At 34.3% G+C, this 25,864-nt stretch overlaps 1 protein-coding gene and 1 long non-coding RNA gene across 12 annotated transcripts in view; one reads left to right on the top strand and one right to left on the bottom strand.

The window, feature by feature from the left end:
* CACNA2D1 (calcium voltage-gated channel auxiliary subunit alpha2delta 1) overlaps positions 1–25,864 on the bottom strand; it is a 325,793-nt gene that overhangs the window by 12,387 nt on the left and 287,542 nt on the right. For 4 of the 11 annotated variants that reach the window (XM_015878932.2, XM_015879121.2, XM_032442202.1 and 1 more), the window contains 18 exons: positions 24,737–24,808; positions 23,550–23,621; positions 20,363–20,424; positions 18,213–18,289; positions 16,047–16,107; positions 14,199–14,296; positions 13,488–13,572; positions 13,174–13,236; positions 12,185–12,288; positions 10,900–10,986; positions 10,471–10,538; positions 9,105–9,143; positions 7,985–8,056; positions 7,204–7,356; positions 7,064–7,116; positions 4,396–4,451; positions 4,121–4,250; positions 2,665–2,777 (listed from right to left, as the gene is read on the bottom strand). In XM_015878932.2, the coding sequence (XP_015734418.1) occupies positions 2,665–2,777; positions 4,121–4,250; positions 4,396–4,451; positions 7,064–7,116; positions 7,204–7,356; positions 7,985–8,056; positions 9,105–9,143; positions 10,471–10,538; positions 10,900–10,986; positions 12,185–12,288; positions 13,174–13,236; positions 13,488–13,572; positions 14,199–14,296; positions 16,047–16,107; positions 18,213–18,289; positions 20,363–20,424; positions 23,550–23,621; positions 24,737–24,808 (1,465 nt within the window). Of the gene's footprint in view, positions 1–2,664; positions 2,778–4,120; positions 4,251–4,395; positions 4,452–7,063; positions 7,117–7,203; positions 7,357–7,984; positions 8,057–9,104; positions 9,144–10,470; positions 10,539–10,899; positions 10,987–12,184; positions 12,289–13,173; positions 13,237–13,487; positions 13,573–14,198; positions 14,297–16,046; positions 16,108–16,857; positions 16,873–18,212; positions 18,290–20,362; positions 20,425–23,549; positions 23,622–24,736; positions 24,809–25,864 lie in introns of those variants that run through there. The other 7 variants (XM_015878781.2, XM_015879027.2, XM_015878850.2 and 4 more) reach the window with 4 other exon arrangements.
* Positions 21,012–25,668, top strand: LOC107321993. The gene is made up of 3 exons (XR_001558757.2): positions 21,012–21,675; positions 24,761–24,845; positions 24,955–25,668. It is a non-coding gene; the product is annotated as an uncharacterized LOC107321993 (long non-coding RNA).

Raw genomic sequence — 25,864 nt, 5'->3', positions numbered from 1 at the left:
GTTCCCTAGTTAAGAGAAAGAAAACCAAATCAAATCAAACAAACATCCCAGTAAAATAGACATCAACTATCTTTTTAAGTGGATACTGCCTTAAAAAAGAAGTTTTCTTGATTTTTAACAATTAGTAATTTCAGAACAATATGCAAAAAATAAAGGATGCTTCTATTACTATTGCATAAATATTACAGAAATTATTTGTCAAAGTGGGAAACCTGTGGTAATTGCGTATGTTACTACTGAGTTATTTGGGCTGAAAATGAATAAGCACAGTAACAGAGAGGAAGTCCATCCTGAAAGGTACCAACTGAAGATTGTAGTGAAGGTTGTGGCAGTAATGCCATGGCCTACAAGAACTTCTTATTTTACTATACCTATATTACCCCAAATGTCGTAGAAAACATCAATAGTAAATGTGAGGTAGTGCATTGATTTATGTCTCTGAAACTCATATTTGCTGATATTTAAGAATAAATGCTATACTTCACTTTAACCACGGACTAAAAATCATTGCAGAGCACTAGAAAAGCACTAATACAATGAATATAGTCTTCTGTTGAACCTGCTGATATTATCATTCAGTGTTGATTTTTTTTTTTTGTTTTTGTTTTTGTGGGGTTTTGATATTTTTGTTTTTAATGTCTTTAATCATTTCCCTTGTGGGTAGTACACACAATAACTAGAGGGTTTTTGTTTTTTTTTTTTTGTTTGTTTGTTTAACACTGAGCCCAAAAAATTTGTACCTATTTTACTAGATCTAATGTAAACTTCAAACAATCCTATTCATGCACTATTGTGGCATACTTCAGCAGATTCACTGCACCAAGAGGAGATGATCAAAAGAAGAGAAGGCAAGAAGACAGGGAATTTATTCCTACAGCTCTGCAATCTATTTCTGTCTTCATTCAGATGTTATCAGACTCTTCTTCCCTCCCCTCTGTGGGGGCCCAGGTAAAAAGGAAGTTGAAACATAGAAGAACTCTAAAAGACCACGTGTACAAGCAAAGCTGTACCAGCCAGAATGGATCAGCCTAATAATATCCATCTGAATAACACCTAAAGGTCATTCTGCCTATTTGTGTGATGTTATGCTACATCTGCATTTCACAATGTACCTTATTTATAGAAAAGAGAAGATATTCTAGTACTGCATAGTTGAAATAAAGGATAAAATAGTTCATTTAGTCAATATAAGCCCACCCATCTGCTCTGACTGCAATTTGAGGTCATTTACTGCCCTCTGAAAGGTTGGATCCCCACTGGGAAATGCACATAATGTGCCAGTTTCCCATCAAACCTATTCTGTTTTCTATAGCATTTCTTATCCATAAATTCAGACAGTGGCAATAGTTAATCAAACTGTCATGGACTAAAGCCAATTAGAGTATTAGGCTGTGTTTACATAGTTCTGTGACATAAGTATTGCTTCCAGCCTAGTGTAACTTCCTCTTTCAGATCAAGCATAGATGGAATTCCCATTTTACGAATGTTGGAATGAACACAATGTTTGTGTTAAAGAAATACACTCATTTCTACCATCATTTGTTTTTATTTCAGATATGGAAGTAGGCTGTCTCAACCAACTTCCTGATATGGAAAAAGATATATATATATATTTCATATTCTGTCATAATAATATACTATGATTATTCTCTGCCAAATTTCTCCTAGCCTGTATTTCCTGTATTTCTATCAAAATTATCTACCTGTACCTAGTGGAGTCAACACAGAGGGCCAAAGTTTCACATTAGAACAACTTTTCACCAGATTTTTGTTTCAGTGCATGCACTGTAAGGATTTTGCTTGGCAGGTACATCCTGTATCTCCAGCCAGATCTGAAGAATTTCCACGACAGCAGCTGGAAAATTCTAGCCTTTGATGATTAAAGCAGATTCCATAAGGAGTATGTAGTACTTATCTGCACTAAGTACACGATTAAGTGCCTCAGTCACTTTGCCTGAGTGTTGCAGGCATAAGCAGCATTCAGCTTTTAACAACCAAGCCATCTTATCTTGGTGTTACCCTTCTTTGTTACTTCTCTAGACAGATATTCCTTTGCCTTTTCTTAAGGCTGAACAAGCTCGGGTGTCTCAGGCTCCCTTCCCACAGCCTGCACTCCAGCTGCCAGTTGCTTTGGTGGTCCTTCACTGGGCTTGCTGGACTATATCAGTAAGGTACTGAGGAATTCAAGTCTGTACAAAGTACTCCAGGTGCAGTCTCGTAAGTGTTTATGAGATGGGAAGGATCACCATGTGACCTGCCCCTTTTATTGTTAGGCATACTGCCAACTGATGTTCAATTTCTTCTGTGTCATGACCCTCAAGGCATTTTCTGCAGAGCTGTTTCTCATCACTCAACCCCTAGATTGTCTACTTGCATGCCATTATTTTGTCTTAGATCCAAGACTTTGCACCATTTTCATTATGCTCCTCTATGCCTATTTCCACTTGGGTCCTCTCAAACAACAGCTTTGCTCTCTACCTCAAGATCTGTTGCTTCAGATTATTCGTGTTGTAGCCCACAGATATCTGCTGTTTCAAGTATTTCAGTGGCAACCATGCTACTAATATATACACAAACAAACCATTATTTTCCAATTATACTGCAGTATGTCTTAGGCAGAAAAATCAATTCACATCAGTAAGTAACTTGATTTTAAAAGGATACCCGGCTTCTCTGCTTGCATCAGTGGCTTTGGATCACAGGAGCGGCACAGCAGTTGGCTGTCACTAATAATGAACACTAGATTGGTATTTGAAATCTTCTCTGCATGATAAAGTCTGGAAAAAAAGTCGACCATAAGCTATGTTTAAATGAAACAAGGAAAACCGTATTTGAGAACATACACTATCAGAATAAAATGTAATCCTACTTCGCAGAATCAAACTGCCTTCTCCTTTCTGTTAATGAACATCAGGAAACATTAATGTCAAATTTTGTAATTTTTTTGACGTTTTCATGATTTCCTCTTTCAGCTAGACTTATTGGTGGAAAAAAAAAAAAAGAAAAAAGAAAAAAAAAGAAAAAGAAAAAGAAAAAGAAAAGAAAGAGTATAACACAGAAGGCCTTTAATTGATTTATCAGCTAGCTCTGTGCTTCTAAAGTAGTAGCTGAACTGAGAAAAAAACAGCGGTTCAGCATCAATTCTTCTCCTGGCACCACTGAAAAGAAAAACAAAACAAAACAAAACAAAACACAAATGAACACATAAACTTACCTAAAAAAGGAAGATAAACCAGTTTAGCCTATGTATGCTGTTTTTTTTTGATATGTGTTTGTTGTAATTTATGTACATAGTGTTCTGCAAAAGGCCTTTCAGTTAATAGGGTAATTTATTATTTATAAGTACTTGTAGAGGTAGAATTATATCTTTTAGCTATAGATACTAAACATATGATTGTATCTGGATATTTTGAAGGAAAAAAAAATCATGTTTTCCTAGGTTTATTACAATAACATATCCATCATAGTTAGAAACGTTAATTTTTGCCTTAGAACAGCACCAGCTTCACTTATCCTTTTTCACACTGTTGATCTTTCCAGACTGCTAAATGAACACTGAAGCACACAATTGCACTGAGTGGGATACCTGTACATGGAGACTATCACACGTCTTTGCTTTCATCTATTTTTTAACATCTGCTTATGAATTTTAAATTGAGTAATCCTGCTGTTAAAAAAGCTTCAAGTTTCTACAGCACGTGTGCAAGGTTGGGCATGTCTTTTCATTTCTTTTGAGGGATGAGGCAGACAATGCAGCGTAATCTTTAGAAGATGCATTTAGACAAAATATATTTCCAAGTCTTCTGACAATACCCTCTAGAACCAATGAGTTCTGAAGTTAATACAATCTGTAACAGTTCTTAAATCAGCAGTGCTATTAAGAAGGTATATTTGAAGATAAATTATGTAATCTTCTTGACTTCATGCATTAAATTCAAATTCATTCTAAGCAAATACAAAGTAAATTCAGTTTATTAATGTACTGCCTATTTACCTCTACACTTCATGAAAGTTTCATGTAGTTAACCTCAGACACATTTATATTCATGCAGTAATGTCTTTAACTTTTTCATGATAAACAAATATCTAAAAGCTATGGTTAACATTGAAGTAGGTCTACCTTGAACAGTTGATGCAGTCTACAATCCCAATAAAAGATTTATCATCATTTTCAAAGAAATACTGAGTTTGCTCAGTGATACAACTTGTTTTAGGCAGAGCAGTAGAAAAATCATCATCTTCCATATCAGCTGCCAGAAAGAGGAATAAAAATAAATAAATAAAGACATTTTAAAAGATGTGGACAAAATGAGGAGATCCAAAATATGGCCCCCAACCTAGACTCTTACCTTCCAGTTCACTCAAAGTTGACTCTCTAATATTCTCTTGACTTACCTGCCTCAAGGAAACGTGGGAAAGTCAAACTCAAAAACAGCTGCTGTAAGATAGACCTGAACACAGAAAGACAACGGTTATTTGTATTTTGCTGTGTCCTTAAAAACTACTTAATCAAAAACAAGTAATAGCACAATCATCACAGCTAATCATGCTTTTGTCAGTTATTAACACTGTGCTTGTATACACTTCACAGTTTGATTCTTTTTTTTCAGTTTCTTCGATGTCTTCTTTCACGCTAATCTTTTATTTCACTGTTGAGATTTGCTATCACTTGTGCCCATAACACACATAATGGAAATGTTAACATGTCATCCATGTCTTCCTTTTATCTCTCTGCAGGAGGTGGAAGAGGCATGGGGGTGTTCTTCCAGCACTCAAACCAACCAGAACTCCTTCTGAACACACTTAGGGAAAAAAACTCCTGAATTAGATACTTTACACTGATTAAGGCTCATTAAATTATCAGGAAATTAACACTGGTATATTACAAATATAGTACAAAAATTATGACTTTAACAATTGACTTTTAAAATCATCTCTGTTCCTGCTCTTGAGGTATGGAATATATTTCCTTCCTTGATGCTGTCAAAACACTTAAAGAGATCCATATACTTCAAAATTATTTTTCATTACTTATGATCACATTTTTCTTATGTCATTTACTTGAAGCAAGTACTGGCTTGTCACACAGTCAGCTCATTTCTCTTCTACTGACCTCCCAAAATAGGGGTAGCTATATTCACATTCCCAGTCTCTGTGCCTCTGTTTAAACCTCAAAGCCATACCTTCCTATAGTCATGTTTTAGGTTTGTTTCTAACTATAATGCAATGAGCAGTCCTGATCTCACCACAGCTGACTGTTTTGCAGAAGGAAGAGACTGCATAATTTTACTCAAGGGTCTTTTCTCCTAGGCCAGTGTGGTCTACATGTAAGAAAACTGAATCTGCCTGTCATGTTTCTACTCAAGTCAGTGAATGAAGGGGATCTGGATTCACTTCCATACCTCTGTGCCTTCAATCATCATCAGATGGAGGGTGCACCAGTTGTCATGGATGGGAAGAAACCTACTGCTATTCAATAGTGATTGGAATTTCCTAACAGAATGTCTAGATTACCACTGAATTGCATGAAATGAATGAAAGAGGCAGCCTAGGAAAAATGTAGATTCTAAGTTAAAAGAGCGTGAAGGAGAAACAATATGACCTCTCTTAACACTGATATAAACCATATATATTTCTGAAAATTATTATTCACTTTTTTATCCCACATTGTTTCCAGAAACATTATCGTTTTCCTCAGCCTCATTCTCTTATTTCTCTGCATTTGCTTTTGCCAGGTGCCTCATTTAATCCATTTTTTGTCGGGCCCTTTCACTTTGCTGCTTAATGGTCTTCTCTGCCAGCTCATGACCCAGATTCCATTAAAAATATGTTCACAGAAAGAACTATCATGTGGTACTTTCAAGTTAAACATCACACAAAATAAACCCCAGGTCTAAATTGAGTCCAGACCACAGAGTCTGATTTGAACATTGATAAACTAAAGTTTCTGTGTTTGAGAAGATCTTAAGTTTCTTTTCTGGATTACTGCCCATCTCCAGCTTTTTATATTTTCTGTTGTTCAAGAAAACCAAGATTTTAGCTGTTGCTATTATCAAAATGTAACCCAAAATTAAAAACAATGTGCAAACTATTTCAGTGCCTGACCACCCTCGTATTGAAGAATTTCTTCTTTAATTTAAATTTAACCCATTATAGATTAAAATCATATGCCCTTGTTTTATCACTACACTCCCTAATAAAGAGTGTCTCCCTGTTGCTCCCTATTCACAGCTGTCACTCAGACTTAGATTGTTAATCCTAATTTATTTGCTGAAGCTGACTTCATAGAGTTATAGTATACAGACACAAAACATGGCAAGAGTAGTTTGGATTTGACTGATGACACAACACTTGACTGTTGACAGATCGAAGGGGTTTGGAGACATAATCAAGAACTTTCACCATGAGAAATGATCAGAAAGTAAGTTCAGAAAAATTTCACCGGTGAAAATAAATAAATAAATAAATAAATAAATAAATAAATGACTAATAGTCTTAACCTCCTGTCATGGTTTTGTAATTTTGTAATTTTGCTATCAGTATTCCACATCATAACATCATGTAAAGTATGGATACTTCTATTGAATGTGCAGTCCACAGAAGAAGACTACATATCCCAGAGAACAACAGGGGTAATGATAAGTCACGGGACCAGGACACTATATAATCTTGTTCCCAGGCTGAAGTGCCCTCCTTCTTCTCTCGAACTTCTCGGAGAGTGGGAAGCGTTCCAGCCGTGTCGCCTAGAGTTCACAGTAGGCCTCTCAGTTTTCGGGGACTCTCTCTCTCTGTTTCATTCGATTTGTTAGCCTCAATTATATTATATTGTGTTATCTTGTATTTCGATATCATATTTAGTAAAATAAGTTTTTCCTCCTTAGATTGCCACTGTTTTTATCCCATTCCCCTTTTCCCCCTCCTTTCCGGGCCCCGGGGGGGGGAGGGTGGGGAGGGGCAGGGGTTGGCTTCCCCTGTCAAGAGCATAGGTAAATCTAAGTAACCCGTGACACCTCCTGAATAATTCCAGTTTTGACATAAAGATTTCCTACATGCTTGTACTTACCAAGCAGCTGCTGAAGCCCACCATCCTAGATGCAAAATATCTGCTATTGTAGGCTGGGAAAAAAAGAACAAGATTGTTATTTATATAAACAGTTGCACACTTTTAAAGAAGTGTCAGTTGCCCCATAAGGTACTACTGACCACATAAGCTGAACGAAGTCCAGCTCCTTGCTTTGGTTCTTCTTCAGGATCACAGACTGACTGATAGTCATATGACTTGTTAAAGGCATACAGAGACATGTTAATTAAATTTCTCATCAAGCCAGGGTCAATTTCACCAAAGAATCTTCCAATCTGATGAAGAAGAACGTATGGAGATAAGTTAAAGTCTTGCCAAGTAGTTTTCATACAGGAAAGTTAACAATGCTGTTACTTTTCGCTATTTTTTCTCTAGGGAAACTCATTCAAATGTCCCATCTATGATTTTCTTTCTTCTTGAAAATAACTGTTTCAATAGCTTGATTGAGAACTCTAGTCAGGAAGTTATTAAATACACTACTACTTAATTAGACTACCATAGAAAGAAGAGGAATGCATGTGGATGCCACAGTGCTTGCCCAAGTTTTATTCATCCATCAGTAGACCTATCATTCTAAAACACAGAGCACAAAGAACACTGGCAGAAGTGTAGCACCTTGTACCACAAATAAAATTATGAATAATGTTAACAAAATAGCTGGATAGCTTGAATTCCTTTTTTTTAAATTTTAATTATTTTTATATTTATTCATTTATTTTTCCCCCTGAAGTATATTTTACATTCTGAACAAGTCTTTAAAACTTTGATGGGCACTGCAAATATATTAGAAACAAATATATATATATTGCAGTATTAGGGTGATCTGAGAAATAAATGCTTCTTTTTTATTGTAAAATGTCTCCCTGTTGTGTTTCAATTACAGTACTTAAAAAACATGCATACCTGTTGGGTATATTCATCCCGATTTGACATCAGAAGAAATCCACCATCATCAAGGATAACACAGTCCACATGCTATTATAAGAAAGTAAAATATGTTCTATAGAAATGATTTGTCAAGTGAACACTATGTAAGAAACGTTTTTATTCTATACTTCAGAAATATCTTAAAATTTATGTAGCTAAATCACAGCCTTAGAGCCAAGGGCCAATATTATGCTAAAATCTGCATTATCAGCATTATAAAAGTTTGAAGAGATCAAAAGCTTCTTTGTGGCTTAACTGCATTAAAGTTTTGTTTTTGTTTTTGTTTTTTTGAAAATTCTTATTTACAGCTGTAAGAGTGCTATATCCATATTAAATTGGATGATAATAGAACCTGAACTCATAGTAAGGAACTACAACTTGATGTGTGCTTTCAGCTACATGTAAAACCTCTTACATGTATTTTCAGCCTCTAAAAGTAAAGGACATAAGGGACAGATTCTGAGCTTGCTATTTGAGATTAATTTCACATTTTTAGTATATTTCATGCTTGCATACTTAGTTCCTTCCAGGTGTCAGGTGCAGGACTGGGAAGCCCACTGGTTCCCTGTATTCTTTGAGCCCCTTGCAATTGGAGAGTAAGGAGATAGAGGTGAGGCCCAGAGTACCCTTTTTCAATGCAACTCCTCCATTTAATGTTCTTTAAACTCCACAAAAGATCTCAGAGAAGACCTTAACAGAGAAAGCTTTTAAGCACATGGCAAAATCTGACACTGCAAGAGTTGCTGAAAATCTATTCTCCTGCGTGCCAGCAGAGTTATAGGATTTCCAAATCCTAAATGGACAGGAAAAAGAGTAAAGGAGGATGGCTAATCATTGTTGAAAGGTGCATCACTTTGCTGCTTTTCAGTTTGCATTTACCTTTTTCTCTAAGGTACTCCTCCTCTAAATTCTTTTTTTTTTTTTTTNTGACTTGTATTCTCATCTTTTGCTCCCTCCTCTTTAATTTTTTCCTCAAGACACAAATCACTGTCTCATTTTCGAAACTCAAATCTTCAAATAATATCACAAAAGAATAATGCCCAATGCATCATTTTTCATTATCTTACATATATTCATAAACTGAATAAATTCTTACCATGCTGTTTCTTTCACAGCCACAGATTTCACTGTTGCACTAAAAAACAGATGGACAGCAATCTTCACAAAAATGTTTCATAAAAAAATGGTATTTTACAGTGATATTTATCAATCAAGACAAGAAATGATGTGATTTTTTTATATCTGTACATTAACCTTTTGTAGGGGTACTACGCATGTGTGTTATTTGCCACAAGCATATCAAAACAATCTGCATTCAGTAACTATTAACAGCACAATCACAGCGATCTTTTACAGCTCCTCTGGTCCATTTTCCTTTTTGAGATTGCTCACAGTACTAAAGATAAATAACTTCTTTCTATTACAGTTCGAAGGACAAGATTTCAGGGTTGCGAATATAAAATACAAGGGAAAGAACATGTGTATGCTTGTATTTTGAGTATGTCAAGAAAGCCTAGAAAACATGATGCCAGGTAGTTCTTTTTGACAGACTAGCTTCCCCAATCTCAAAGTACAGAAATGTCATCTGATAAACGAAGCCTACCATGTCCACTTTGCTTTAATTACCAGCACATTTCTCTTTTTCTTGCAGTATGTGAGTACATATACACACAACTGCTTCATTGCATTATGTCCCAAGCAAAACAACCAGCAGATAATGGTGCAGTTACTCACATCAAACTCATTATGAAATGCTATTCATTATTCTTTTCTTTAATTGTTCTGACATTTAGGGCAATGCATTTGCCTACCACTGAACAACAGCTCTAATACCTGCAATGACCATAGACGCCAATTCCCTTAATATGCAACCAGTCAAAATTGCCTCATCCAGTTGTTCCATAACTATCTTCATTTTATGCCTCTCTTTTCCCAGTGTACTACATAATTGTTTACCTTGTCACTCAATTTTTGCTTTCCTCCTTCACACTTAAACATAGACATGAGAAATGAAAGGGCTGAAATGCTGTGATGTTGATTGCGATATAAATCCTTAATGCCTACATTTTCAATGCTTACACTTCCTCCACATTAAATAATTAAAAAAAAAAAAAATCAAAACAAAACAAAACACTCTTTTTTCCTTTTGGGTGGGGGGAAAATTATTTTGCAGGTTTTATTCACTAATAGAGAATGATCATAGTAAGCTGCCTGCAGGCTAGAGTATGACATTTTTCTTTGTCTTTATCCATGTTCTATAATTATGAAAGCAAGACACGTACAAAATACAGTCTGTTTCAACATAGATGCATTTTGTGCATTTGGATGATTTAAATACCACAACTACTTGGCAACTATGGATCAGTGTGACTTTGGCACTAAAAAAAGCTGTTAGACTTATTTGCTTCTGAAACTTTGAGAAATGAACATAAAGTTCAAAAAAGACTTGGTCAGTTGCTTACCAGGCTCTTGATTGTGTTTGTTGTGAAATTTTCCATCCATCTGTTTGCATCAATTTTTATCCCAACAACTAACAAGAAATACATGAAAGACATTTTTAGTAAAATGAAACAGAAATAAAAGGTAACTGTAGATTTCTAAGAAGAGAGAAAAACTGTAAGAGCATCTAAATTATTAAACTGGAAAAGGAAAAAATATGAGTTTTGCTCCGTTGTCTGACCACCAACATCCTTCATAAGACTAACAAATTTAAGTACCCTTTCTCAAACACCACCAGCTTTCTGGCTTGATTTCCATTACTAAGATTAAAAGCTTTAGAGAATAAGAGTACTATAGAAACTGAAACTCCCTTGAAATTGCCATTAAAATTTAATGTTGAGCATTAATAAAGTTACTCCTGTATTTAAAGTTTTAGCACCATTTTAGCTTACCTGCAGGTTTCAGAAGTTTTCCATTAATTGTTATTTCCACTGCCTTGCTTACCATAATACCTGATTCATAGCTATTGGCACCGCTTTCTGACAGTATATTTGGGGGAAGAAAGAAAGAATTAGAGTGAGATATACATTTCTTCTTCTGTAATTGATGTTAAAGATTTTTCAAATACTAAGAATAAATCAAAGAATTTAAATAAACATTGTATTTCTCACCTCCAGTTGCTCAGACAACTAACACCTAGATGACTAAGAGAAATACTACTCTTTTTTAACCTCATTCATGCTTGGTACATTATCTTTGCACAAAGTCACTGTAGCCTCTCCTCTAGAAACACAGCCATGATAATATTTCATATGTGAGCAGTTCTGTTAAAACTAGGATTACAGCCAAAGATTTTATCCTGCTGCTGTCTGTGTTTTTCAATACAGAGTATACTAGCACCACTCACTAACTGACAATTACTACTCTGACAGACTTCAGCCTGTTTTCAACACTGCCTAGTATGAAAAAGCAAGTTAAAAGTGCATTACCTGGAGCTCTTTGAGGAACAACAAAGGCTTTAGGGAATTTATTTAATTACCTTGTTAACATTTTATAGAGAAAAGATGTAATAAATACATGTGAAATAACAGCAATAAAAGATCCCATATGTTTAAAAGGGGGAGTATGTCATTTGTAGTAGCATCTGCTTTTAGATCAGCTTGGCAAGGTTAATGCTGCTTATCAGTAACAAGCACTTACTATTGTGCTCATACAGGTTTCAAATATCACAGTATTTCAGATGAACTATTTTTGGTAGGTAACAGTGATTTGAAAAACGATTTTTTTTACAAAAAGATATTAGTTTAAGCTGCAGTTCAGTGGACAGTTGTAGACTCCAGATACCGGCTCCCCTAGTTCTGAGGAAATACACAGAACTCAGATCAAGTATGTCTTTTAAAGTGGCGTTATTCTTCAGTTTTAAATAATCCTACCAAAGCATCTTTGGAAACCATTTCCCCAGTCTAATAAATGAAAACAAATACGTTGTTTATCGTCTCAGATTTGATAATTTTTTGCATACAGGGCCATCAATTTAAATGACAAATTATTATGTCCCTTGTTAAGTGCTTTTCCAGCTATCTTTTCCTTAATAAAGGTGACATCCCAAGATATTTTTCTTTTCCAGATGTTACAGTTGCAACCTTTGTCACTGAGCTCATCAGGAACAGTAAACTTCAGAAATATTCTAATACTGCACTAGCTTATCTCTAGACTTTCAGAACAGAGATGACTTACTGTTGTAGTATGGAGCTGTGAAAATATAGTTGTCATTATCTAAACTCCGTTTATAGAAACTGACTTCATAAGTTTCAGCATTTTCCAACCAATCTTCTCCTGCCCTAATCACAAAAAAATAGCAATCAATAAAAACAAACAAACAAAAAAAAAGATGGTTAGCTGTGCTGCAGAGAGTTTTGTTGTTGTTTTCATTTGTTTTAATAATTCAGTTGTAAATAATGTGAGATTCACTTATAAAGTTCTCAGACTTCATTAGCTTTAGCTAGTTGAGTGCCAGAAATAACTAGGAAAACATAATGTTGAAGGAAAAAAAAATAAATTAATTAAATTATTGGTACATCATGCACCTTCTCTCCCTATTTTTAGCTGCTCTGAGATGAATATATATGCAGTACTATTTACATCAAAATATAAACAAACCTTGATACCATGTGCTTTATTAAGAAAACAGTATCCCAAAAGACTTTAAAACATTAATAACACCAGAACAAAAAATAAACTGTCCTTGACTGTAAAATCAATTTTGGGGAAACACAGACTAACTTATGAAATCAGGTAATTTTGCTGTTTACAGCATATCTGTACCTGTACCCTCACTATTCCTGGTCAACAAAGGGAAGAGTATTTAGGTGATTGTATTTATAAATTAACATTCTCCCCCTGTGGTAACAACATATTTTTCTGTCTTAAGTCCCTGAACTATTCAGTATGCTCCTGTTAGTCTGAAAAAAAACCAAGTCACATAGTGTTTTACAATATTTGCAGACTGTCAGCTTATCAAACAAATGAATGCATAGGAATAATAAGGGATTAACCTGGTTCTACTATAAGCACGAGTACTCCTTTTACGCCTTTACACTGATCTGGTTACAGTTCAATTTTAAGCAGCAATACAAGTAAAATCAATGAAAAATCATCCAATTTATTGCATAATTAGCAGATTTAGAATTTTTCATTATTGTATACTGCTTCATAGTAATATTTACCTTTTGGGGAACACTCTGGTAATTCCACCATCCGTAACAACAAACTGGGCAACAACTCCATCACTATAAACAAAAATAAGATTACGGTAAAAACTAACTGAAATTCTCTTAAGTTCATATGTCAAGAGTACACAATTTCTAAGGATGCAAAGATTAACAGTGTATCTCTAAGTGAATTACATGAATTACATTGTTAGGAGATCACAAGAAAGATTATGTTTTTTATTTTTCATGCTTCTTGTTCTTTTTTGAGACTCGAAAATTCATTAAACAACAACAACAAAAACAAAACAATCAATAGAAAGAATACTTACAGATTCATCTTACTCCAATAATTTTGTGCAAGTTCATTTGTAAATCCTGCATCCAGAAGAACTCTAATGACCATATCAGTATTACCTAGTAAAAGAGTAAAGACACTCATTTGAAAACATATGGCATGGGACTTAGGCCACTAAAATTAAATTCTGAGCTGCTAAGATGCTATCATCACCAAAATTAGGCTCTTTCTATGGTCATTCTGACTACAAGTTATGTCAAATACTGCCTGTTAAACAAACTGCTCTGAAACTCAACTTTGCTGAAGTTTTTCCTAGTTTGATAGTTTATAAACTATCAATAATCTTGAGATGTTCTTTGGCTGATACGCTCAAGAGGAAAAACTATCAATTCCAAATATTTGGAGTGCAGTAAAACAAACTAGAAAAACTAGCAGTTGACTGCTTCATAACATAATGCTGAAGGGAAGCAGGGAAAACATGGGATGCGCAGTGCCCTGCAGTCATTCTTAAATGAGCCTATAAAACTCCAAACTAATTTTGCAGTCTATCTTGGATAGAAAAGTTCAACACCAGATGTATTCCTATTTAAAAAAAAAAAACAAAAATCAGAGATTAAAAAAACAAACAAAAAAAAACAAACCAAGGATGCATGATTTAGGCATGAAAGCCTTAGATTGACTAATTCTCATTTATAAGTATTATTCACAAGAAAAAGAAAATCAATGAATTGAAATGAGTACTTACATGAAGGACTGCTTGGAGCATTTCTATCAATAAACTCAATGAAATTCAATAAAAATTCAGTGTTGTTTTCTGATTTCTTGACATCAGTACAATACTCCCTGTAAAACAATAAAACATCAGCCTTTTCAGATTTGTTTTGTATGTTTCTGGAGCATCTCAGCAGTCTTAAGTCCAAGGAGTACTGTGTCACTACTATTAAGTGGTTGGAACCACTGCAGATATAATCATAGTCAGTATTTAAGGAAATCAGGGTTCAGGAGTCTTCCTAAATCTGAATTATCATAAAACGCCATGCATTAGATGGGACACTGATCCTCAGATAAAAACACTCCAGATTTGCACAGAGTTTGCAAACTAAACAAGGAAATGCCCGGTGAAATTATACTCCTATTGGGTAACTGTATTAGAAAGTGTGTGGACTGCTGTTGGAGACACTGTCACTTTATGATCAGCTAACAGTGGATTTTTGGGCTGAGATCCTATCTTCTGTGAAGTCTTAAAGGTAATTTTAATAAGGTACACACCCCATACACATAAATGCTTTCTGTTTTGACATATGCAAACCAGATGAACAGTAAACTACTGTCATTTTCATAATGTTAGAACGCAGTATATCAGTGTGCAATTCACTGAATACAAGCAAGAACAATAAAAGTCACTGGGCATTTTCAAGGCAAATATTAGATGGTGAATGGCATTAAACAACTCTAATTAAAATGTAAAGAATATTCAGCAGGCAAGCCAGGAGTTCATTTTTTAACAGAACTATCTATATTAAATTCACTTTATGACTAAAAGAAGCCTGAGTATCTCACTGATCTACATTATTAGGCCTTACTTATTTTATCATTAACCTTAAAGATTACAGGCATAATTTGGTGTACTGTGCCAACATTCACATTTAAAGAAAGCTCCATATTAAACAGTTTTTTGTTGTTTTTTGTTAGTTTGTTGTTTTGTTTTGTTTTGTTTTGTTTTCATGTAGATCACTTTGACAACTCATAACTTGCTGGAACTGCTAATTGGTACAACTGAACATCAATAACTTCAGTCCTTCAGAAAAAAAAACACAACAGTTATTCTAAGAACAAATTTGAAGGTAAAAGACTGTCTTCCATATGCCTTTTGTACAAATCAATTGAAAAGAACCTAAATTTAAACAGATAAAAATGAAGAAATGGAATAATTTTTGAATTACCCTTGTGGTAGAATATCTACCATAATTAACTTCCAAAGGAACATAATTTTTCAGAGCTATTTCTCTTACTGTCTTTCCCTAGAAAACACATAATTACAGTGGCAACCAAGACTGCACAATTTCACTGGAAAAAAATACACCAAACAGAACAAAACAAAAAGACCCTAACCAATCAACTCAGTCAGTTTTCAATGACTCAGTCAATATCTATTTTCAATGAATCAAAACTTAATTCATGCATAAATGATAGAGAGCTTTGAAACTCTTCTTTTTGAACTAACCAAAATAAAAATAAAAAATCAAGGTAAGAATTTTGGTCCCTATTCTATAAAAGAGAAACTACAAAGCAGTAAAATCTTAAAAGATGCAGCCACAAGAAATGGACAGATGTGTAAAAGACTTCCATTAAAAACATCAATAAATGACGACATATCAGATTTTACAGCTCCATACGTATAACAGGCCTGAAGGTGCTGTCTTCCAAGAAGAAAAGCATGATCTTTAAAAACATGAATTTACTTTTGTTTCTTTATATGAAAAAAATATTTTGTCAAATCCCTTTTTTTTTTTTTTTTTTTTTTTTTTTAATGTCCTTAATCTAATTCCAGGTTATTGCTGAAATAATACTTACTACTGGGAAATTAACCAACCTTGGTGCTATAAACGTATAGCCAGCTTCATCAAAATGATCAAGCTTCAGTGTTTCTGAATCTACAAAGATGAACAGTGAAATCGAGTAAGCAAATGACTTACCAAGATAATTTTCCTTCTTAAACATTTGACTAGCTTTTGCATGCATCCGTGAATAATAATAATAATAATAATAATAATAATAATAATAATAATAATAATAATAATAATAATAGCAACAACAATAATAATAATAATAATGTTCATTTTTCATCACTTTCCTACTAATATACTGTATACTTATCAGCATTTTACAGTTTTGGATGAAATTATTTTATTATTATATACAACACACACTTGGCAACAATACTATATCTAACAACCTAATTAGAGGTGACATTTAATTTGCATGAAAATTTGGATTACATTAGAATTACAATCTGATACAATGAAATACTTGGAACAAAGATTTGTTAGAACACGGAAAATGCTTAGAGAGCTTAGAGAGCCGTAAAGTTTAAAAAAACCTTGCCTATGCCATCGCTTTCAGTGCTAACTGAAAATAATGGCTTTAAAAGATGGCATAACTGAACACCAGGTGAAAGGACCAGACAAACAAGGAGTAGAGATTAGCAACATATTTAAATGTGTATGAAAATAGAAAAACACTTAGCAACTTTTTTTTTTTTTTTTTTCTGTTATTGTGGTACCCAATGGAAAGAGTCCTGAGATGAAGAATACAGAGGAAAATGTCCGGTAGGAATAGAAATACAAGTGAAAAGTTTCAACTGCAGTAAACAAAAGGAAATTGAGCAACAAGAATATACTTGCCCTTTTTGATTGCCACTATCCATCAGAAAGAGAAAGCAGGGAAACAGAAAAAAACAGGGTAAAGCAAAAGGGGTCACAAAACAATATTTTATTCAAACAATCCCTTGAATAAAAATATTGTGCATAGAAAGATCAAAGGTTCAATTAATGTACAGTTTTAGTTTGGAAAAAAGACAAACATCTTTGAACACTGGAGAATATGTCCTCATCAGTCACTTCTCAAGTACCTTCTGTGCTATCCACCATGGTGGCTATTTCAAGGGTCTGTTCTGCAGGTTATAGTTATTTAAGTGTAAAACCAGATTATCTAATCCATATTCACTCACTAAAACTTCATTTTTGAACTATTTATGGTATGACAAAGTCATGAAAATAAAACCCTAGTTATTAAAAAATTTCGTTAATCTTCATACCTAAAAAGTGAGTGTAGGGAACATGGATTCATTACCAGTCAAGATTCTCTAAACTAGAAGTTTATACCTGCCAGAGAGATTCACAATACTGTTCAAGCCTTGACTGCTTATTTTTAAAATTCTGGATAAAAACTAAATGATGTACAGAACTCTATCTTGTTTGCTATCTAGATTACTGCACAAATCTACTAGTTAGATCTAGTTAGCTACATCTAACGAATAAAAAGATTTTCAGTATTCATAAGTAAAATTACTTGTGAATCCCAATTACTTCTCCAGAATCTGCAAATGGCTTGAAATTAGCTTTATTTTATATCTATCTATCTATCTATCTATCTATCTATCTATCTATCTATCTATCTATGTGTATAGATTTATATATATAGAGAGAGAGATATGTTACAAGCATCCACTAAAACTATCTATAGAATGCAAAGCAAAAACCTAGCTGCAAGCCAAATGAAGCAGTGTTTTTACATTTATCTATTTCTACAGGTATCAAACATAATTTGCTAAATATGATACTGCAACTACTGTGAATAAAATAAAATAAGCTTTATTACTATAGTCCATATCCTAGTATTTGGATAATAGAATGAAAAAAAACGGTGTCCAGACCCTTAAAAAGACAGCAACAGAGGATACACAAAGCAATGATTCTGTAGGTACATAGCAAGGGGAAAGGGATTGTCAGTGATACTGGGGTACCTGTACATATTCTATCTTTATAGAATATTTCTTGTACCTTGGATGTTACAATGAATTACAATCATTGCTCCAGATTTTGGGTACATTATGATAACATTAGTGAATTCAAAAGAAGTTATGAATTTTAAACATAGTTTTTCTGTTTGTTTGTTTGTTTGTTTGTTTGTTTGTTTTTCAAGTGAATTTGAGACTTGGCAGTTCTTGACAAAGCCAGGGAACCTTCATAATACTTACATCTGGCTTGAATTATTGGTTCTTCTATTTTAGCTTTAATATAATAAAAGCTGTATGATGGTAATACCAATGCCAAACTGCAAGAGAAACAAGACATGTAAAACAATTATGTTATTTACAGCCATTTACTAATTTCAGCTTCTAAGTGTTTTGAAACCATTTAAGAAGTTTGAAAACTGGATCCTCATATGATGAAATAGTTACACGAAGGCATATCAGCCTCATACTTTGTCATAGGTACAAGTAGGTTCAACAACGTCAAACAGTCAAAAGTCATACATTAAGGCATAAATGCACTTCCATTTGAGATAAGGGACAAATTTCCTTAAATTGCAAATAATAAAAATAATGTTTTTTTGTGTCTTTGTCTAACACATTTCACTTTACAATTTAGCACAAGACAACAAGGTGACTGACTGTAAGAAAAAACACAATACTGCACTTACTTGCATGCAGCATATGACAAAATCTACTACTAATATAAAAACTACTGACATGTATTAGGAACAAAAATATTTAGCAGTATTTAAATTCTCTTTACTTTCAAGCTGCACAATATTTTTCAGAATCATGAGGTCACTTCTAATAACCTTTGAACATCACACTCCAGTAATTTAAGATTTGCAATGCAGATGACTTATTTTACTTTTTTTTTTTTCTTGACAGCAAACAAACACATAGAAACAAGATCCTTTCTTGCCACTAATTCTATACACAAGTAGAAGTGCTCAGTTTTAAAAGAGGTATGTAAAGGATGAGAGGTGTAAATCATCATTAGAGAGGTATCATCTCCCATACTGCATCCTTAGTTTTTATGAATGCAGAACTGCAGTGGCTTCTAATGCAGAAATTAACATTAAAAAAGAAGTTGTTCAATTGGCCATATATTAGATGACCTTTAATGATACAGCCTATTTAAATGGCACATGTAAGTGAAATCGCTGTATATTTGGTGACAGCCTTCTATGAATTCTCCTCTAGGGAAATCATTTGCAGTTTACTTGCCATTAGCAGTTACTGCTAACAGAAATTACTAATTAAAATCTATAATTTTATGGGTAATAGGCTTGCTGCAATGTGACTCCATGGATTTTTTTTGCTGAATCTCAAGCCAGGGAGCTTGAATTAAGAATGCATGTAAATCAAATGCAATTCTTTACCAATTGCTAGATGGCATACTATGATAACAAAAAAAAATAAATAAAAAAAATCTCTTCCTACTGATTATAATGATAGAAGTAACAGATCTTAAAAATGGAGTGATGAATAAAAGATAAAATGTTATATCTATATTCACTTGTTAAATTGCTTTGTTTGGCTTTGCTTACAAATTCATGTCTGCATTCATATTGGTTGTACACCTGTACAGAACATAGCAGAAAACCAGCTCATTTGAGAACTGCTGTAATTCATTATATTTGTACCATCTAGTTAAAACTGTGTGATTAAATGAGTCTGAAATAATATTCACAACAGTATTGTATTCAAGGGGTGCAAGCTTTTACAAAACTATTCACTTGTTCCTCCTGCCATTCACATATGACTTTCATATACAAAGCAATACTGGTCATATTAGTTCAAATTTGTCACAAATAGATACAGAATTTATAGATAATCAGTAGTATAGTTCCTGCCTCTAGGATCAGGTTAGGAATGTCATGATATAGGCAACACTTATTGTAAGAGAATTGCATGGAACAATATGTTCTGTTTTTTATTTAGATGAAAATGTATCATCTTTCTTCTAACATGCATATTAAAAACAAAAAAATAGAGGCAGTGCAAAGAAATTATAAAATAAGAGGAGGAATCTAAGAGAAAGTGTACAATTAAGAATCAATGTAGATAATGATACAGAAAGTATGAGAAAATAAGATTCAACCGTAAAATCTTTTTTTTTTTTTCCTTTTTTTTTTCCCTGCACACTGAAATGCACCAGTTGTTAATCACAGCAGTTGGCAAGAAGACTGAGGTCCTTAAGCAGAGTCACAATTCTGAGGTGTAAATGGTTAAGAAACCCAGCAAATCCCACAGGTAAGATGACTTTACTGATTTAACTAGTATAGAAAATGTAACATAATAAATACTAACCAAAATAAATGAAAAAGGACATTTAATTACACAAAAGTCAGAGAACAGAGATGAGTTACCTGTAATCAGTGCCATTCACAGCAGTCCATGTATATGTTCTATTTCCTTTATCAATATATCTCTACAAAAAATATTAATGAAGAAACAAATTATTAATTCCAGAACTTAAAGAAACAGCTTTAGCACTGCAACACTACATTCAATGATAAAAGGTATCACAAGTATATGTCAATGCCCCTTCTTTCAGTGTAATAAAAGTGCGAAAATGACCAAGGTAATGAAAAAGCCCTTTCATTACCTGGTTGCTTCTTTTCAGTACAGCATGATAGCATAGATCACATAGTCATTTGGGAAAAATAATAATAATAATAAAAAAAATAATAAAAAAATGCATGTATAAGTGGCTAATGTCCTGGTATATTTTATATGTAAGGTAAAAGGACGAGTAAACAGATACCCTTAAAATCCTATTTATTTTTAATAATGTGAGTATACTATTATTTCAGCACAAGAATACCTAATACCTAAACCCTTGAAACTTGCAGTGACACTTCTAAATCATGCATAGTACCATGGTTTGAAGATGTGCACTGGCAATAGAACAACAGTTCCCAAGGTGGGAAAGGCAGGAAGAGAAGAACAGGGCTCATACGAAATGCTCTTGCCATCACTGCTTTGAGCATGCTTTAAGGCAAATTGGCTGAAAGCTCCCTCCAAAGACAACTCTGCATATTAGATATCCTCATATGTCTGTTCCCATTTACCCTTGCCTACTTTATTACTGAGCCATCTGATTCTATCTTACTCTAGTTGGTCACTGTCAAAGAACCTACACATTATTTCAGTTCGTGCGATCCTTCAATTTGCACACTGCCTACCCCAGCTGCCCAAATGTGGCAACGCTTTTGTTTCTATGGCATCTTCTCTGTTACTTGGAAAGACCCTGAGGCCCTGGATGACTCCAGCACACCCCACCCACGCTTGCTTTGAGTCCAGTTTCTATGTTGTACTATGAGGTCATCTCCCAGGACACTGCTGGGGCCAGCTGCAATACAAAAGGGAAGCAATGCAAACTTAAACCAAAAAGCAAACCAAACAGGACATCAATTTCAAGCCTCAAGACTGCAACTGTCAGTACAGAGTAACAGACCACATCAGCCATTTTTATAAGAAAATATATGAAGCTATCAAATACTAAGTGATGAGCAGCTCATGCATGGCCCACAGTCAGAAGCAGCTTTATTCTGGCTCTAGCAGCCTGGAGCTGGGAGAATGCAATAGATTGAAGCAGTCACCATTGCCAGTCAGCTCTGGCTGCTCCCTTCTCTCTGAGGGGTCCAAGTAGAGGAAAAATCTTGGTCCACAATACAAGGTAAGTAGAGGGTAATTACTTTCATTTGGTTCTTGAAATATTTGGGCACAAAAAGCTTGAGATATTCTATTCAAACACAGTTTGTGGTCTGGGCTGTGCATGACTGACACATTCTCAGGCACCCAGGAACATCATGTTGTTCCTGATGCTGTAGCTGATGCCAGCATTTCCCCTGTGAATGATTCCCCTCCCTTGCTCTTCTGGTAAACTGCTGTAGGAATGACTGCTCTGGTCTTTTCACAATGTACCACAAAGTCTGAGAAATGCAGGCATTGCCTGAGATCTCTGCCATGAATGCAGCTTCTTGAATATATGATGTTAATATAATTTTTTGACTGTTAATTTCTCACTTTTCTGATAACTCACGCAGAACCTTCTTTTACCCATAAACTTGGAAAACTTCTCCTAAACCAAACCATCAGTACAGATCTATATATGTCTGACATACATATCTTTGTAAGTCACCCCATTCAGGAGCAGTTTATCCCCAGCACAGATTCCAGGAGGACTTCAGGCTATTCTTCAACAGTAGGTCATGAATAACATCCTCCCTTCAGAACAAAGGGACAAAACAAAAGCATAGTGTGATAGTTTCCTCAGACAAGATGGGCTCGTGAAACCAGGAGAGGCAGCAGAACTGACATCGGATGGGGCTTATCCCCACTGTGCTACACTGAATGGCATTCTTCTACAGACTGTAAAGCTTCAGTAAAGGGCTGGAATGGAGCCCTTCTTGTGTGAAAGCACATAGAAAAGGTCTAGCTTAAGGCATAGGGATTGTTAATCCAGGCCTCTGCTTTAGAAGAAGAGAATAGGTGAAAAGCTGTGAAAAGCTGGTAATGTGGGCATGTTTATGGTGATTGCGGGACTCTAAGTATAAGGACTGAATATTATGGGTGTGCTTTGCAGCTGGGCAATTTAAATATGTCAAGTTTGAATAAAGTCAGAATGCCTGAAATACAGAAGTAGGAAACCATCACTGCCATTTACATGGCTACTTGATCATCATTACCACCATCACTGCTCATTCACATTCGTCTACCCCCACTGGAGTTCTCAACTCAGGGGTCTGTGAAGTCCTGCACTTTCTAAATAAGGTATCAGAAAGAAGATCATCAATAACAGAGTCAAATTACCTAGACTCTGCAGTATAATACACATAAGAGTTGTGTACTATCTGATATTTTCTTCATATTCTTGTGATAATTTGTTACATCAGTTATCTTCAAGATGGAAAACTGAACGTCATTTCTTCTCATCAAGGTTCCAAAGAAGAAACGTATACATGTAAGGACCCATATCATATTTCAGTATTTCCTATTGCTATGAAATATATCTGTCTTATTAGAGAAACTCAGAGTGGTCTGTCAGGAGTGAAGATTTTGGACATGAAATTAACAAGAACTCAACAAGCACAAGATCAGAAAGCAAAAGTACACAAGAGCTGTAAAATGACTTCACTTATCCCAAATAGGCCTCTTTTATCACATATAAATGTTAATTTCTTTCTCACTACTTTCTCACTTAAACTAAAATATAAACCATTAATCTGCTTCTCAAATATCTCTGTAAATAAATTAAGTACTTGGTTTTGAGTTTTACACATAGAAGTAGGCTGGGTCTACTTCTTGGTAAATGAAGTATAAGAGCTCATCAACAACTGCCTGAGTATCAAAGGAATCAACAATCAAAACAATTCTCTATCATAAATACATTATTTCTAATCGAGTAAAACAGGAAATCTTGGGGGGGGGAGGGGGGGAGGGGGGAAGTATTCTAACATAAAAAAAATGAACATTTTTTTTCACCATTTCACAGTATTTTGATGTTTTAGTTTGCTTCTATAAATGCAATTGTCTGTGTTTCTGTCTTACCTCATCTTGGGACTTGACCAAAGTTTCAAATGTTTTTTCTCCACTTTCTCCATCTATCATTTTTTTCCGAATCTATTGGCAATAAAAAATAAATTTAAAAAGTAAAAACTAGGTGCTGAAAATAATATGAGTAATGTTTTTAACGATTGTAAGTATTTTATAGAAACACAGAAAATAGTAATGCATTTGGAGTCACAACTGTTATCTTTTTTTAACTTTTCTATTTTCAGTTTTTTTTTTTTTAATTAGAAATCACTTTACCAAAATATGTACTGTTGAGGTTTACTTTGCATATGAAGGCAATCTCATAAAAACAACTGATGTTTGGTAATAGGGAGAGTATGAATTCTGTATGAACGAGAATGAGTTTTGCCTAGCATTTCTAGTGCTTCCCAGCACATCTGATTCAGCTAGTTGCACTGTTTCACAAATACGTTCTTCAGACTGCTCTGACAATAATTTCTTTCTAGAGCGGCAGTTCTAAGAAAATGAAGGCAGAACTCAGCAAATACATACAAGTGCTGATTATTGTTACCATGAAAGACCATGTTCAAATTGAATATACGCCTATTTAAAGCTATAAAATGCTAAAATAAAAGCAAATTCTATGTCCGAAGGTTAATAAACATTTTTGATAAAGATTGTAGAATGTATTATAAAATTATTATTGGAAATATATAAATATAGGAGTTAGTTTTGTTGTCAACATTTTCAGTAGCTTAATGTTTTAGTTCCTCCTCAGTTCCAGTACAGCAATAAGTTTGCATAAGTCAAAATCATTGTCATTTCAGAGAAAATAAATAAATAAATTATTATTTCAGGTAATATATTAACATCCTATTTAAAATTGTCTTGATTTTAAAAATTTTACAAATATTATCTTCCTTAAAAATTCCAATTTATAAAGAAGACTGAAGGAATGTTATTTAAATAATAGTTATAGTGAATTCCAAAAATGAAAGGAATATTACACATTGTCTTTGCTTAAGAATAATATTGGGCTCAATTTGTAGAAATCTTTCATTGTAGTTCAATTACTCTATAAGGTCACAATTGTTAGAAATTTTAAATTGATTCACTTTTGACAAAATAGATTCCCGTTCAAAATCTGTTAAATGTATTTCTTCTCAAGTATTATACAATAAAATATAAGCAGCAGCAGGTACTAAGAAAACAGTCAGTCTCACCTCAACTTTAATATCATTTTCCAGTTCAGCATCTAGAAAATCCAGTGTTACTGGCTCCTGGGATTTAGGATTCTGAAGCAGAAGACATTGAATAATCAAATAATAGAGAGTGAGTACTGTAATGTTACACATAGGTCCCTAGAAATCATTCTAATCCCTTCATTTTGAAGTAAGCTACTTAACTGGGCTTACTTACCATTTATTTTTATCTCTTATAGCATGAAGAATTATGACTTTGTCAATTATTTTATTTCATTGGATGAAGAGGCTAATTGAGCAGGAGAAAATCGGATTATCCCTAACAACTAGTGGCTGTCCACAGTCTGCCAAGTGGGGGGTTCGTGTTGGGAAGCTGCTTCTGCTGCTGCTGGTCTGCCACAGTAAGGTGAGAAAAGAAGTGTCCGGGGGAGCTTCAGAGATTAATCATCCATTATGCATCCTGACTCTGCAAAGGGAAAGCTGGGAGAGCTTTCTAACTGACCATTAACATGGGACAATTGTACTACTTTGCAATTTTGCCAAAAGCAACAGTGCAGACTGTTTCAAGACTCAAAGGGGCAGCCATTGTAACAAAGGATTTATTATAACAAAATACAATTTATTTTATTGTGAACATTAGATTTCCCTGAGCACCTGGAAGCTTTGCATGCATTTCTCTTGATTGTGTTCCCCATTTAAGAGATGGAAACCTACAACAGAGAAATTCTGTGACATGGCGCCTTTAAGATGCAAGGAAGCTGTGATGCTCACTATCTACTGTGATGCTGACCAACACAGAGAAGCTAGTGGCATGTATCTTCCATGTTGTTCAGGTTCTGGGTCCAGTTTTTCTGAACTACCTTCAGCAATCCAGCAGGCTCTGCTCCCTTCTCAGTTGCAGTTCCCATTTAATTGAACAGAGCTGTCTTCCACATAAACTTTCTGGAATCTGACTTTATTTATTTGTATTTTTTTAAAGGAATTTTAGCTAAGCCCTTTAGACTGTGTAGTGCTGCCAAATATAATTAACTAATCTTAAATACGGTGTAAAAATCCTCAATTATCAACACTCAGTTAATACATCCATTTAATGAAGGATCTTAAGAAGTAACTTAGAATCTATTATCTAATCATTTAAACATGCTAGTT

Source organism: Coturnix japonica, chromosome 1, assembly GCF_001577835.2.
Source record: "Coturnix japonica isolate 7356 chromosome 1, Coturnix japonica 2.1, whole genome shotgun sequence".
NCBI lineage: Eukaryota > Metazoa > Chordata > Aves > Galliformes > Phasianidae > Coturnix > Coturnix japonica.
This window is presented reverse-complemented; position numbering and strand designations above follow the sequence as displayed.